We start from the raw sequence: 15,248 nt of genomic DNA on the forward strand, positions 1-15,248 counted from the left end.
AAAGGGAACCTTATTGTAAAGTGTGAAACAAATCATTATCTATTAATCAGCTACTATCATTTATAACTGGCAAAGGGAACCTTATTGTAAAGTGTGAAACAAATCATCATCTATTAATCAGCTACTATCATTTATAACTGGCAAAGGGAACCTTATTGTAAAGTGTGAAACAAATCATCATCTATTAATCAGCTACTATCATTTATAACTGGCAAAGGGAACCTTATTGTAAAGTGTGAAACAAATCATCATTTATTAATCAGCTACCAACATGTATAACTGGCAAAGGGAGCCTTATTGTAAAGTGTGAAACACATCACCATTGATAAATGAGTAACTAACATTCACATTTACCTAATATAAGTTTTTCACATGGAATGGAAAGTAAGATGCAACAGATACAAGCAAAAATAATGTATTCACACATGTTAAAATCAACAGTCAAAATGATTAAACTGTTGAGTACAAGTGATGCTTATATTTAGACATAAAAGCTTTACGCAGACATCAATAAAACACTTTGAAAGAAATAATGAGATTCAGACTGGAAAGGCTTTTCGTATATCCATGAACAACCGTCCAAGTGGCCCATCAGGGTGACCAGAGCCAAAAAGTCAATCATTTTATCCGGATCACGGCACCGTTGAAACAAGTCCTGCGTTGTGTTCTGTGTGAGTCTGTTTGCTGGGCAAGAAATGGCCACGCACTGAAGTTCTGATGCTTTGTTCCAGCGAAGTGGAGCTCCGTACACTGTACACAATAACATACAACGAGACCGTCTGTAACATGCAGTCGTCAAACACACTGGATATTAGCCTGTTAGCAGAGGGAAAACGTATGCTAGGAACCTCATGGCATAAGACAAAACAAGATAAATGCATTAAATATCACATCGTATGCATCACATGTTGCAGTTCACAATCTTTTAGTATATACGCCGTTATGTCATCATAATACCATGACTTTGAGGGTTTATCACTTATAAATATACGTATAGTTTCTTTGACATACCTCTCTTCAGATCAGCAACTTCAAACTGAAGCCTAAAAGGAGAGATGCCAACAAAACCGAGTTTCTTAAAGGGGCAATACAAGTTGTACTCAGTGTGTTCAAATAACAAGATTTAGTATATACAAATCATGATCAAATATGTAACCGAGTCCAAAATAGTTGCATTCATTTCATGAAATGTCACCAAATCCTGATTTGTTTATATTTAATCTTGTTATTTGAACACACTGAATACGTGAACTTCTATTGCCCCTTTAAGTAACTTGGCTTAGTTTGTATCTCAGTTTTGCATGCTACTACCCAGCAGTAGTACTGGGCAGTAGCATGCTAACTTTAGATAGCTGGCTGACACACCTCGCAAATCCCCTCAGACGTATTTTTCAGTTTAAATAAATGGGTTTCTACATTGCATAGTGTCTCGGTAACTTTGTTGCTTTGTTCCAGCGAAGTGGAGCTCCGTACACTGTACACAATAACATACAACGAGACAGTCTGTAACATGCAGTCGTCAAACACACAGGATATTAGCCTGTTAGCAGAGGGAAAACGTATGCTAGGAACCTCATGGCATAAGACAAAACAAGATAAATGCATTAATTATCACATCGTATGCATCACATGATGCAGTTCACAATCTTTTAGTATATACACCGTTATGTCATCATTATACAATGACTTTGAGGGTTTATCACTTATAAATATACGTATAGTTTCTTTGACATACCTCTCTTTGCATCTCAGTTTAGCATGCTACTACCCAGAAGATAAACAGCGATTTAAAAGTTGTTTGTTTTACTTGTTTTGCTTAGATTTTTAAAAAAAGTTACCGAGACACTATGCAATGTAGAAACCCATTTATTTAAACTGAAAAATACGTCTGAGGGGATTTGCGAGGTGTGTCAGCCAGCTATCTAAAGTTAGCATGCTACTGCCCAGTACTACTGCTGGGTAGTAGCATGCAAAACTGAGATACAAACTAAGCCAAGTTGCTTAAAGGGGCAATAGAAGTTCACGTATTCAGTGTGTTCAAATAACAAGATTAAATATAAACAAATCAGGATTTGGTGACATTTCATGAAATGAATGCAACTATTTTGGACTCGGTTACATATTTGATCATGATTTGTATATACTAAATCTTGTTATTTGAACACACTGAGTACAACTTGTATTGCCCCTTTAAGAAACTCGGTTTTATTGGCATCTCTCCTTTTAGGCTTCAGTTTGAAGTTGCTGATCTGAAGAGAGGTATGTCAAAGAAACTATACGTATATTTATAAGTGATAAACCCTCAAAGTCATGGTATTATGATGACATAACGGCGTATATACTAAAAGATTGTGAACTGCAACATGTGATGCATACGATGTGATATTTAATGCATTTATCTTGTTTTGTCTTATGCCATGAGGTTCCTAGCATACGTTTTCCCTCTGCTAACAGGCTAATATCCAGTGTGTTTGACGACTGCATGTTACAGACTGTCTCGTTGTATGTTATTGTGTACAGTGTACGGAGCTCCACTTCGCTGGAACAAAGCATCAGAACTTCAGTGCGTGGCCATTTCTTGCCCAGCAAACAGACTCACACAGAACACAACGCAGGACTTGTTTCAACGGTGCCGTGATCCGGATAAAATGATTGACTTTTTGGCTCTGGTCACCCTGATGGGCCACTTGGACGGTTGTTCATGGATATACGAAAAGCCTTTCCAGTCTGAATCTCATTATTTCTTTAAAGTGTTTTATTGATGTCTGCGTAAAGCTTTTATGTCTAAATATAAGCATCACTTGTACTCAACCGTTTAATCATTTTGACTGTTGATTTTTAACATGTGTGAATACATTATTTTTGCTCGTATCTGTTGCATCTTACTTTCCATTCCATGTGAAAAACTTATATTAGGTAAATGTGAATGTTAGTTACTCATTTATCAATGGTGATGTGTTTCACACTTTACAATAAGGCTCCCTTTTGCCAGTTATACATGTTGGTAGCTGATTAATAAATGATGATTTGTTTCACCACTTTACAATAAGGTCCCTTTGCCAGTTATAAATGATAGTAGCTGATTAATAGATGATGATTTGTTTCACACTTTACAATAAGGTTCCCTTTGCCAGTTATAAATGACAGTAGCTGATTAATAGATGATGATTTGTTTCACACTTTACAATAAGGCTCCCTTTTGCCAGTTATACCTGTTAGTAACTCATAAGATTAATGAGTAGTAAGCAGTAACTTGATCTTGGATGGATGGATGGATACTTTATTAATCCTGAGGGAAATTTTAGGCCATCCAGTAGCATCCAGACACAACATACACAAATCACATACACATAGGGAGAACACGTTCAAAACGAGTTGGGTAGTAACCAGTACCGTAACGGAAACACGAGAGCCCCCCCCCCCCACATATAGGCAAGATATCAAAACTCAAGCTCCCTATTTGTCGTGGGCGCGCCGGTCTGTGACCTTCTGACCTATGTCGTCACTTCACTAGGCTACCTAACGAAGAAAGCACAATTAAATATATTTTTCTTTATTTCTATATCAACTCTGGAAACACAGACAAGACAATAAGGACATAGTGTGCATCCCATGTAATTCAAATTAAAAAAAAAAAAAAAACTCGCATGCCCCCCCCCCCCCCCCCCCATGCGAGGCCCCCCCACGGTGCGGGGGTAATCTCTACGTGCTGGTAGTAACATACAAGAATGGTAGGGAGTGTGCAATGGGCTAGTATAGCCAGTTAAGGGATAGACAGTGGGTTGCCAAAATGGGGATCTTACCAAATAGTGAGCCGGCATCGATGTTTTAAGAACTGTGTTATAACTCATTTATAATGGCTTATTAATGACTTACAAAGGGTTTACAACCTAATTAATAACCTATTTATAAACCATTTATAAACCTTTATAAAGGGAACCTTATTGTAAAGTGGTACCAAACTATGTGCCTGAACATTTCTCCCAGTTTGACGTGACCAATATAGATTTTTTAACTCCATGTTCCCTTCAGACGCTGTGGGTTTACTAAATGATCTAAGCTAAAGGACACTGGTAGTGTGTAGTCAGAAGTGGCATGTGAGGTCTGTTGATCCTCTCCACTAATTTCAGTATCAAGAACAGTGACACAGTTTATCTTTGTTTAGCTGATACGATTTAGTATTTCAGACATTAACACAGCAGTGGATATTGTGTAGTATTACGTTTGTTACACGCGTTATGCATAATCATATCCAGAGTGGCCTTACATTTATTTGGTAAGGGATTTTTTTATTGTCATGGAAACATAAGTAAAAATGAATAAAATTGCTGATCTTGTACTATTTCTACTCAGAATAGTGTAAGTAAGTACATTTTGGTGGGTTATTTTTAATTTTAAGAAATCAAAGTTTAGAACAACTTTCTTTCTTAAAGGAATTCGAAACATTTATCTTCCAACTTTGGAAATTGGTTTGTTCAAAAAAGCGATATTTACCCTCTCAAACTGGTGACTTTGTTATTAATGAAATACCATAACTTGAACAATACTGAAGTTTATTTTGTGTAATTTCACTTCACTTAGGCTATTTAGTATTTAGCTATTAAAATTGGAGAATAGGTCTCATGAGTAGAGGCGCAAATTGAATGCAGCTACTTGCAAGACCAAACAATCCCAATCTTATCTGCTTTCGGCTCCCTCAACCGGCACGGGCCTTGGCCAAGGCCGTTGCTGGAAAAACAACTCCCCTGAAGATTGCTGCAGTGAGACTCTCTCTCATTCCCTTCCCCCTTTCCACAGACACCTGTGGATTGTTGTCTCTGTCCAGGACCCTTTCAAGGCTGTCTCCATGGCAACGACAATCTTGCGAACTGAGAATCTGTCTGTTTGTGGCCTGGGGGAAGGAACAACCCAGGCCTACTCATACATGAACTTTGCATGAACTTTACATACATACACACGTACATAATATTCACAGATATTCATTCACTCCCCCCACCCCCTATCCCACGCCTTCGCCGCTTCATACCCCCAGTGCAACAGGACGGAGTTGTGAGTGGCGCCTGAATAAGGCACTGATATCCAGCTGGCTGCTTGTCTGTATTGGTTTACCTCCATCCCCCCTCCCCCCTCCCCGTTGCAAGTCTTGTTGTAAAATGTATGTGCTTATGTGCTGAGGTGTTTTTTTTCCTGCTCCCACACTGTACTCCTTTAGGAGCATAGTCTGCACTGTTAGTCCCAATTTCTTATCAAGTCTACTGTTTAATTTAATTTAATTTAATTTAATTTAATTTAATTACAGTGCACTTAAAAAAATTAAGTTTTATGACATTACTACTAAATGTTAAGTATATTCTACTAAGGGTAATGACATTACTACAAAATTCTAAGTACTTTGTAGATATAGTCGAATGAGTAAACATAAGTGTTAACTTAAGTTAAGTGGCTTTCAATTACTGAGTTTTATTCACTTAAAGTATTTAAGTTTTATGATATTACTACCAAATGTTAAGTATATTCTATTAAGTGTGATGACATTACTAAAAAATTCGAAGTATATTCTACTACTTTGTAGATAACCTAAGTGTTAAGCGGCTTTCAATTACTGAGTTTTAGTCATGACCAGAGTGCATTGTGGGAATGTGAATGCTCTTGACAGCTGAAAAGCATTAAGTAAATTAAGTCTGTAATTAATTTGGCAAAAAAACAAACTACAAATCAGCCGTGGTTAACCTAACGTGGTCACAACTTGAATGCGGAGCATGTTTATTTGAAACGCTCCTCTTGTTTTTTTACAATGTTTTGGAAGTGCAAGTACTGTCCTCATAGCTGTGAAAAGAGAGCACAGCTATTTAAACGTTATAGACTAAAACATGGAAGTTAAGCAAGAACAGAGCCTTTTCCATGTTTATATCAGGAATGTCTGTGTACGTTCAGGTTATGCTTAATTTGGGGAAATGCAAGCTGCCACAAGATACAAGCTTGCGAGTAGGTGCTAACTGGTTGCAATAATAAAAAAAACGTTTATTTTTTTATTTATTTTTTACATTTTTGTATTTTTGGTTTTCTAAAAAGTGTTGAAATAAAAGTGAAATAAAAAACTTGTCATTTTGAACTTGTAATTAAGTGCATTGAACTTACACACTTAAGTGTATTAATTATGCAAAGCGATTTTTTTAGCGATTTTATTTTAAGTGAAATCAACTTCGGAATTAAGTGCATTGAACTTAATGCTTTAAGTTTAATCACTATGCAAAGCAGTTGATATTGCAATAGATTCTAAGTTAAATGTACTCAAGTTTTCATTACACATTACTTGATGTTTTTAAGGCAACCACTTTCCTCAATTTTTTTAAGTAAACTCAACTTATCTGGGCTTAGTGTATTGCAATAGATTTTAAGTTGAATCAACTTGGAATTTTAATGTTCATTGAACTTAATGCTTTAAGTGTAGTCACTATGCAAAGCAGTTGATATTGCAATAGATTTTAAGTTAAATGTACTCAAGTTTTCATTAGAGATTACTCGATGTTTTTAAGGCAACCACTTTCCTCAAATTTTTTAAGTAAACTCAACTTATTGGGGCTTACAGTGTGGGGGTCGCCTTTTTTTTCTCTCCTCCCTTTCCTCATGTTTATGCTGCAATTCTTCCCTCAACCTTGTCTTCCCGTCCTGTCTACCCCCTTATGGACGGGGGGATTGCCATTTTCGCTAGTTTACTAGTGACAGGCTGTGTTGCTGGTACTTGTGTACTTGTGTGCTTGTACTGTAACAATAAAGGACTACTACTACTACTACTACTTAGTGTTAATGTAAGAATCTCCTCTGAATTAGAAAGTCCTCAAGGTTTCAAGTTAAACAACCCTTTTATGGAAAATTAAAGTCTGACACATATCTGTTTTGATTTCAGAGGGGAACTCATATTTAAACTGATTCAAAAAGTTTAACAGTCTTATACATGAAACAAATCTGACATCTTAAATTTAAGCTGCTTCAGCTCCACTCTTTGCTGTGTTTTGAACCTTGTTGAGTTTTGCTTCTCTATTCAGTGCATTTAGTGCTACTCTTCACAGCCAGGTCAAATAGTTTACATATTGCTGTTTTTCATGACTTTTGAATGATTCCAAATGTATTCAGGCTACATTTACAGTTTTCTGCCACAGGACAAAATTGCTACAAATTGTTCCACATAAAAGCTTATAAAGGGAAATTATATTTGTTCTCCTCTCACAGGACTCATTAATGGGGATGAAACTGCCCCCAACAGGACTGAGGTCTCTGCTCTGGAGATATCTGATTGAGCCTTTCCCTGTGGCTCCTCCACTGAAGGCTCACCCACTCTACGATGGGATCTGCAGTATCCAAAACCACTTCCTCAGTATCCTCTTGGAATTCATGTTGTTGGGAAAATCAGACATCAGATGTAGACCCTCGGCTGTCAGGGAGAATGACAATCTGGAGATCTCCTCTGCTGAACTCTCAGACCTCTGCTCTACTACTGTGCTCTGCAGCCTACAGTGTATGACAAACACACATCTCAACACAAAAACCTGCTCTGTCTAAATCTGACCTACAAGGCTTAACTATCATCTTTTTGTTCACATATCAAGTCAAGAGAAAATAAAACAGTTAACAGTATACAGTCTGCAGTGTGCAAAATAGGAACCAACAGTCAGTTACAAAAGTATTTTAAACTCAAAAAAGATGGTAAACCATATTTCTGGGACTAATTTTATTCATATACACTGTCATACAATTGCTGTTGATTCATTGCTTTATGATCTACTTATAACATGCATAATGATGGCCAAGTTTGTTACTGGAAATTAATAAAACCTTTGAAAGTAAATAATGTTTGTGCAATAGCATATAAACAGAAGAAAGGCACATAGATGCATTTCTCTCCCCTTAAAGTTTATTAAGTTTAAAAGTTACAGAGTTTTAGGAGTCTGTCCTGAACTCTTTATAATGCCATGTCATCTCCAGTCCCAAAGGCCAGTAAAAGATATGAGTGTTTGTGCAATATCTATTCCAACCTCAAGGAGGCAATGATTCAATAGCAAGACACCGAGGGGGTCACCGGGGTACTGCGCAAACCCTAAACATGTTAGACCAAGACAGATAGATGGAGACTTAGACTGAACCACAGACATTATAGGACTCTGACTAAACTGACCTTGTTGTTGGCATGAATCATAAACTTCAGCCATGATCCAGTCGATGAAGATGAGCATGGGATTATTAATGGGTGTAGCAATGACATTGTGTGCTGACTGACAAGAGAAGAGAGTAACTTCCTGTTGTATTTCCCTTTTCATTAAAAAGGTGCAGACACTTTCAGCTGTACATAGAGCAGCACGACAGAGAACAAATGACATACATGTCAAGAACACTGAATTTGATCTGGCAGCAACATGGACAAATCACTACTTTTGATTCTCATCATCACCACTGGTAAACTATTTAGACATGTTCAGTTTCTAATGATGTTTTAATTATTCTGTATATGAAATCTTAAACATGATAAAAGAAATTGCACTCTAACGTGTTTGCTTTTCAGAAATAATGGCTGACAAACTTGACCCTGATCGCGACAGTGTCAGTCACCCAGAAGGAATGACAGTGACCCTGAAATGTTCATATGACACCAGCAGCCGTTATGTTAGGCTCTACTGGTATCCTGTATCCTGATCAGGCACCACAATGGCTTTTATACAAAAGTGCTCGATCAAGTCCTGCTGCTTCCCAAAGTTCTGACACACGATTTACCTCTAATGCTGATGAAACGTCTACTGAACTCAGCATTAATCATCTGACTCTGGCAGACACAGCACTCTACTACTGTGCTCTATGGGATCAGCCCAGTGATAAAGTCTTTGAAAAGCTGTACAAAAACACACATTTAAAATAGGATGTCTTTCATTCAGAGAGATCAAAGTAATTTCCTGTCAGTGCTCAGTTTAACACCATCAGAGGTTTTCCTGTGAACAGCATCTGTGGTTACACCTGTTGCATCATTGAAATGAGGGGCATCATTATAAACTGTTACAGTGACAGAGATGGGTACAGAGAAAGACAAGCACCAGATTTGAGTTACATCATAATTGGTATTCATCACAACTAGTGCTAATTGAACCAAATACTTCTAATATTACTACAACAACAATTAAAAAAGAAGTTGTAAAATATTATCTGAACTACAATACTACATGTTACCTGAACTGCAACACTGAGCCCTTTCCATTTTCCTCATGGCATTTCTCATTAAGAGTGTTAGTTCAGAGTTCCCTGTTTGACAATAAGACTACTTTGAACTGTTCCATTCACACATAATCATGAAGCAGTGCATTCAAACACTACTTATTCCTCATGTCACTCAGGTAAGATAACTATTCAAATCATGATCACTGATGTTGTAGTGTTGGTGTGATGAATAATACTAAGCATTGTGGATGTGTTTAAGATCTCCAAGGCATACAAAGCAACAGGAGATCAAGTTCAATGTGAAATTTCACTCCAAACTAAATTGAAGTGTTTACAAGTGTCTGACTCTGCTGTGTTAAACTGTGCTCTGGGTCCCACGGTTAAAGGGGGGGCGACAGTGGTACAGGAGGTAGAGAAGTCGTTTAGTAATCAGAAGGTTGCTAGTTCGATTCCCTGTCGAAGCGTCCTTGAGCAAGACACCGAACCCCTAATTGCTCCTGATGTGCAGTGTGCCATCAGTGTAAATGTAAAATGTGTATACATTGTAAGTCACACATATGTAAGTCGCTTTGGATAAAAGCGTCTGCTAAATGTAAATGTAAAGGACTTTATCAAAAACCCTATTTTAACCCTCACTAAACTACTCTGACCAAATGACTAGTATGTTTTATTTTGCACAATATAATTGATCCATATTACTGCAACTAATACTGCTCGTGTCTCAAATAAAACTAGAAACATTCATCTTCTACTGTTCTCTGAGGGCCACAATGACAAGAATCAAACACCATGATACAAAAGGCCTGTTTGAGATGTGTATGTCTTTCTTTCTCACATCATTAAACAAACAAACAACAACATTGTTTCCATTGGCACCAAACATCTGTCCTCATTACAAGCTTTAAGTGTCTTGAAGAAACAGGAACTGAAATAAAATAGCTGAAATAGCATTCTTACTCACTGTGTTAGTAAGCAACACTGCGAGACTGTCTCTAGTTATCCACTTGAAGGTATTCCTGAGTACCTGAGCAGGCAGCATAGTTCATAACTTTCAGTAAAAGCAGAAGAGGACTAAATGAAAAAAGCCCAAAACAAACTTTAGAATGTTTGCCTGCTGCTGCTTATTATGACATAACATGAACCTAGTCTGACATCACAAAGAAAGCACTGATAATCTAGCACAGGACTGGCCTAGCTATTCTGGTTCCAACATAAACCCTATTAAAGAGCTTATGTTCTGTAGTACTTATTATGTTTTATGTTTATTGTCTGCTCCAATATGCCAAAGCAAATTCCTGGTAGGCGTAAACTTATTTAGCAATAAAAACAATTCTTATTCTGATTCTGATGTTGGTACGCTCCATAAAGCAATGAAGAAAAACAAACCAAGTAAAGCTACATATAGCTTTGGCCTGTAGGCTAAATAATTATAACTAACTACTGATAACAATTGTGATCAGATTAGAGAAAAACACAATAACCCAATACAAGAACACCGTGTCAGACTATCTATTGTATCTATATTGTGAATGATTCTCAATAAAACACAGTCCCTATCTATAAAACAAATGGTCACTGTGTTTCCTCTTCAAAGCTTCACACAGAGATCCCTATGGAGAGACACTACAGCTACTCTGGCATGGTTCTAGAGGAGGAGCTCACACACATGTGCTGAAATGATATTTGTAACAGAGATGTGTGTTGTGAACCTTGTGTGAATTCACTATGGTGCTCTATTCAGTGCTAACCTTCACAGCCAAAGCAAAGGTAACATTTATATATGAGCTACATCTGTAATTATGTAAGACTGAGCAAAAGCCACCATCCAAAAACCCTGTTGCTTTTCAGTTAGAGCATAGCCCAGGCAAACATCTCAAAGCATTGAAGGAAAACAACAAGTAAGATAAACCTCTCTCCAGTCCAGTTGCTAAATGCTTCAACATTGTATATGTTAACAGTTCAATTATCAATTTGAACTCACTTGAGGTAATTACTGAGCTCAAAAGTTTTTGTAGAAATGACACGCAACTATTAAGGCTTTAAAACTGTCAAGACAAGACTACAATGACAAAAATAGGTTGACATGCTGTAATTCCCATTTCAGCCACTATGAGGTGTCATGGTGTCAGTGGTGTGTCAGACATAAGGGAGTCTCCTGCAGGGCACTGCATTCTGACATGTGCATAAATCACAATGCATTATTTAACACTTCAAATGACAATTCACTGTATGTTGGTTTTTGCTCTTTTCATGTGTTTGTATGGGAAATAAAATCACTCCAGACAGAACTGGAGTTTCAATCAGGGAGGAATCTAATAGTAACCTCTAATTCTTCAGCATTAAGTCTACAGTGGTATCGCCAGTATCCAAGATCAGCTCCTCAGTTTCTCCTGCTCATGCTACACAGCACTGGACAACCCCAAAGGTCAGGAGTAGATCCTCGTCTGATGGTGAAACTAAAGAAAGAGGAAACTCAAGTTTTCTAGAGAAACAAACACAAAAACTATTTCTTTGACCATCCAGAAGGTGCAAGGGTCTGATTCAGAAGCCCACGGTCACAGCCACACACTCAGAACTCGTACAATCAGTGTGTCATTTCACACCAAAGGAAGTGAATTAATTGACCAACTCATCTGAAGTCATGATGATATGAAAACCCTAAACGATTGCTTTCATTTCCATCATGAACCGCTGTGGAACATTAAGAATGTCTTTCACTCATGATAGCATCATGTGACATTACTCCAGAGGAGGGGCTGGGTGAAGAATGTGTCTGAGGAAGTGTGTTGTGATCCAGAGACACAGAGGCTGAACTGAGGAGGTGCGAGTGCTCAGGGTTGATGTCAAACATCATCTGTCACACGGGACAATGGCTCTCAGCTTTTTTCTGCTTCTGGCTTCTCTTATAGGTGAGTGGAAGTCATAAACATTTCTAAGTTTGAGATCTTCAAGTGCACCACAGCTGTTGAGTTAGACCTTTATAGTGATACATTCTTGTGTGAGAGGTATTACTCTCATAAGAATACACATTGAAATTAATGTCTTCCACAGGTGGTCATTTTGCAGTTGACATTAAACCAAATAAATCAGAAGAGAAGGCATTGAAGGAGAAAATGTGATGCTGTCGTGTGACTACACCGTTTCAGCATTTACTCTACTGTGGTATCGCCAGTATCCCAGATCAGCTCCAGAGTTTCTGGTGCTCACTCCCAACACTGCAGGAGATGATCTGAGATCAGATGTAGATCACCGAATATCTGTGAGGGTGAATGAAGAGAAAACTCGATTGTCTCTGCAGATCTCCTCTGTTCAAGTGTCTGACTCTGCACTGTACTACTGTGCTCTGACGCCCACAGTGACACAAAACCACAGTCTGCCATACAAAAACCTGACTGCACTGAGGGAAAAACATGCCTGTACATCACAATAAATCTACATTACTGGCATTCACTGCCAAATTCACTTCAAATGTTTAAATTAAAAATGTTCAGCCATGAATGCAAAGTCAGCTAGTTAATTTCTATCCATATGACTGGAGGAATTATGTAATAAACCCTTTTGTCCATGAAGTGTTATGTCTCTATTGTGTCTGATGATCTTGTGATTACTAAGACAACCGCTCTTTAGTATTAGCACCTTCTCTTTTGAATTTCTTTCTTTTGGGGCACTTCACACACTTAGAATGGATCCTCTCACCTACTTACTGCTCTGACTGAATTTGAGGACAAATTAATTGTTTGTCTCTGCAATGTAAACAATTGACCACATGGTGGCAATACAGGCCTAGTCTGTGACTGACTATTTTACTACAGTACGTCTTATTTTACTTCATCATTCAGTTTGAATGTTTGAGTTTCTTGGAAGATTTCATGGTCCAGGAATTTATTTCAATTCAAATTTGACGGAATTTATTTTCTTATCTTTTGAGTAGAAGAGAAATTGTTTTTACCGTGCCATAAGCCTGATAACACACTGATAATACACTCACTCATCTAGATCTGATATGTTTCCAAGTAGGATGGGCGGAGTCGAACATGTGACTGCCTGTGAGAGAAAAGACTAAGGAAAGAATGTTTCCTCAGTTTTGTATTGACAGTCTACTGGATAGCACAAAGGCTTAGAAAAAACATGATGTTTTGGGTTCAAAAGTTTTTTATAATTGTCTTCTGCATACTTGGTAAGGCATTAACTAGTGCTAATGTTGTTTTTTTCTATTAGATTTATTGAAATGTTTTCAGTGCATGATACAAACTCTTAGTGGTGTTCTGAGCCAGTGGTTTTTCTTTTAGGATGCAGAGGGCAGGACGCTGTGGAACAGCCAGAAGGGGAGATGATTCACATTGAGGGAGGAACGGTGACTCTCAACTGTGGATACAAAACAACTAGATCAACACAAGACCTTTACTGGTATATACAAAGACCAAAGGACTTCCCCAAATTTATACTTAAAAGAGACAATTATGGAATTGGGGAAAATGGCACTGAGTTCAATGAGAGATTTCACTCCAACCTAAACGTCACCTCCAGCTCAGTTCCTCTGATCATCCAGAATCTGCAAGTGTCTGACTCTGCTGTGTACTACTGTGCTCTGAGGCCCACAGTGACAGCTGCACACTCAGCACTCACACAAAAACCCCTTGCATTAAGGGAACACCAACACATTTCTATGAAGATAGGGACAACAGACTAAATGATTTACACACGACAAGAAGTAACAAAAACACACTTTCATTTGGTCACTACAAGTATATATCATGCACATCAGATTTAATAGTTTCTTTTTTTTCTTGCTGTAGCTTCAAGTAATTCAGCTCTTGTTCTGTTTTATCAGCTTGGAAAGTGTGTGCGTGTGACTTGGGTATATCATCACTGTCTCCATTACAAATGATCTATAATCTCATTAAATCTACATTTTCTCAGTAATGAAGAAACAATGAAGAAGCATATGAACAAACCACTTTACATTGCTCCTGTGACAGTATGATGAAACCTTCAATAGCATATTTAGAATCATTGTGTAACAGCACATTAACAATATGCACTTATATATATATATATCCTAACACTATTCCTAACCAAAACATCAACTCCAGTGCAATTAATTACCAACGGGATGTTACTTAAGATTAGTTGAAATGTCACACAGTGCTAATATGTTGGTGGTGTAATTACAAGAGACAAGCAAGTATGACTGACATGGTTTCTAATTCACCACAAGGTGGAGGCATATCCACTTTCATCATAGAGATTTCAGAAGCTCTTAATTCATCTGCTCCTATTTTGTATTGACTCTGTTATTTAGGCACAGAACACAACAGAAACAACCACAGTAAACCCAGCAGGACTCTGGTCTGGAGCTCATCTGAACACTGTGATGAGTAGCAGTATTCCTGACACTATGACCTTCATTGGTTATTTCCTTCTGGTTGGTTTGTTATTTTGGGTAAGTATACCTCTGTTCATTTCCCACATTACTGTTTAGTGTTTTACTCCTCCACACTTCTCATTGTGTAACTTTGTTTTTGTAGATTGCGGAGCTGAGGACAGACTTGAACAACCAGATGAAAATGGCTGCTGCAGAAGGAGGACATGTTACACTCCACTGCAAATACATTACTGATGATGTCCGTATCCATACTTATTCTGGTTCCAACAAAAGCTAAAAGTATGCCCCTAAATTATACTCAACATGCTTACCTCTGAGGAGGATCACTGAGAGTGAAATTTAAAGAAAGATTCAATGCAAGTCTCGACACCAGCACAAAAACTGTTCCTCTATCAATCCAGGACCTTCAGATATCTGACTCTGCTGTGTACTACTGTGCTCTGAGGCCGCAGCAGTGATGGCAGCATGTTCAGCTCTGGTACAAAAACCATTGGCCCATATACCACTGAACACTAGTTTCCTTACTAAACTACTAAACTTCATGAGATTCTGACTGAAAATGAAACTGGTGTGCAACATGATGAATGCCATATCATTAAACAGCCAAGCAAAATCACAATTTAACCTGTAATTTCTGTGTAATATACTAATTAATGAAAAA

The 15,248-nt window shown here is 37.8% G+C and overlaps 1 gene segment (V, D, J or C); it reads left to right on the forward strand.

Moving 5' to 3' along the window:
- The first annotated feature begins 13,213 nt into the window (after window positions 1-13,213).
- On the forward strand, window positions 13,214-13,898 carry LOC122133358. The segment is given in 2 exon segments: window positions 13,214-13,378; window positions 13,491-13,898. Coding segments are annotated over 2 exon segments (450 nt in total).
- Window positions 13,899-15,248: the final 1,350 nt, after the last annotated feature.

This window comes from Clupea harengus, chromosome 12 (genome assembly GCF_900700415.2).
Source record: "Clupea harengus chromosome 12, Ch_v2.0.2, whole genome shotgun sequence".
Taxonomy (NCBI): domain Eukaryota; kingdom Metazoa; phylum Chordata; class Actinopteri; order Clupeiformes; family Clupeidae; genus Clupea; species Clupea harengus.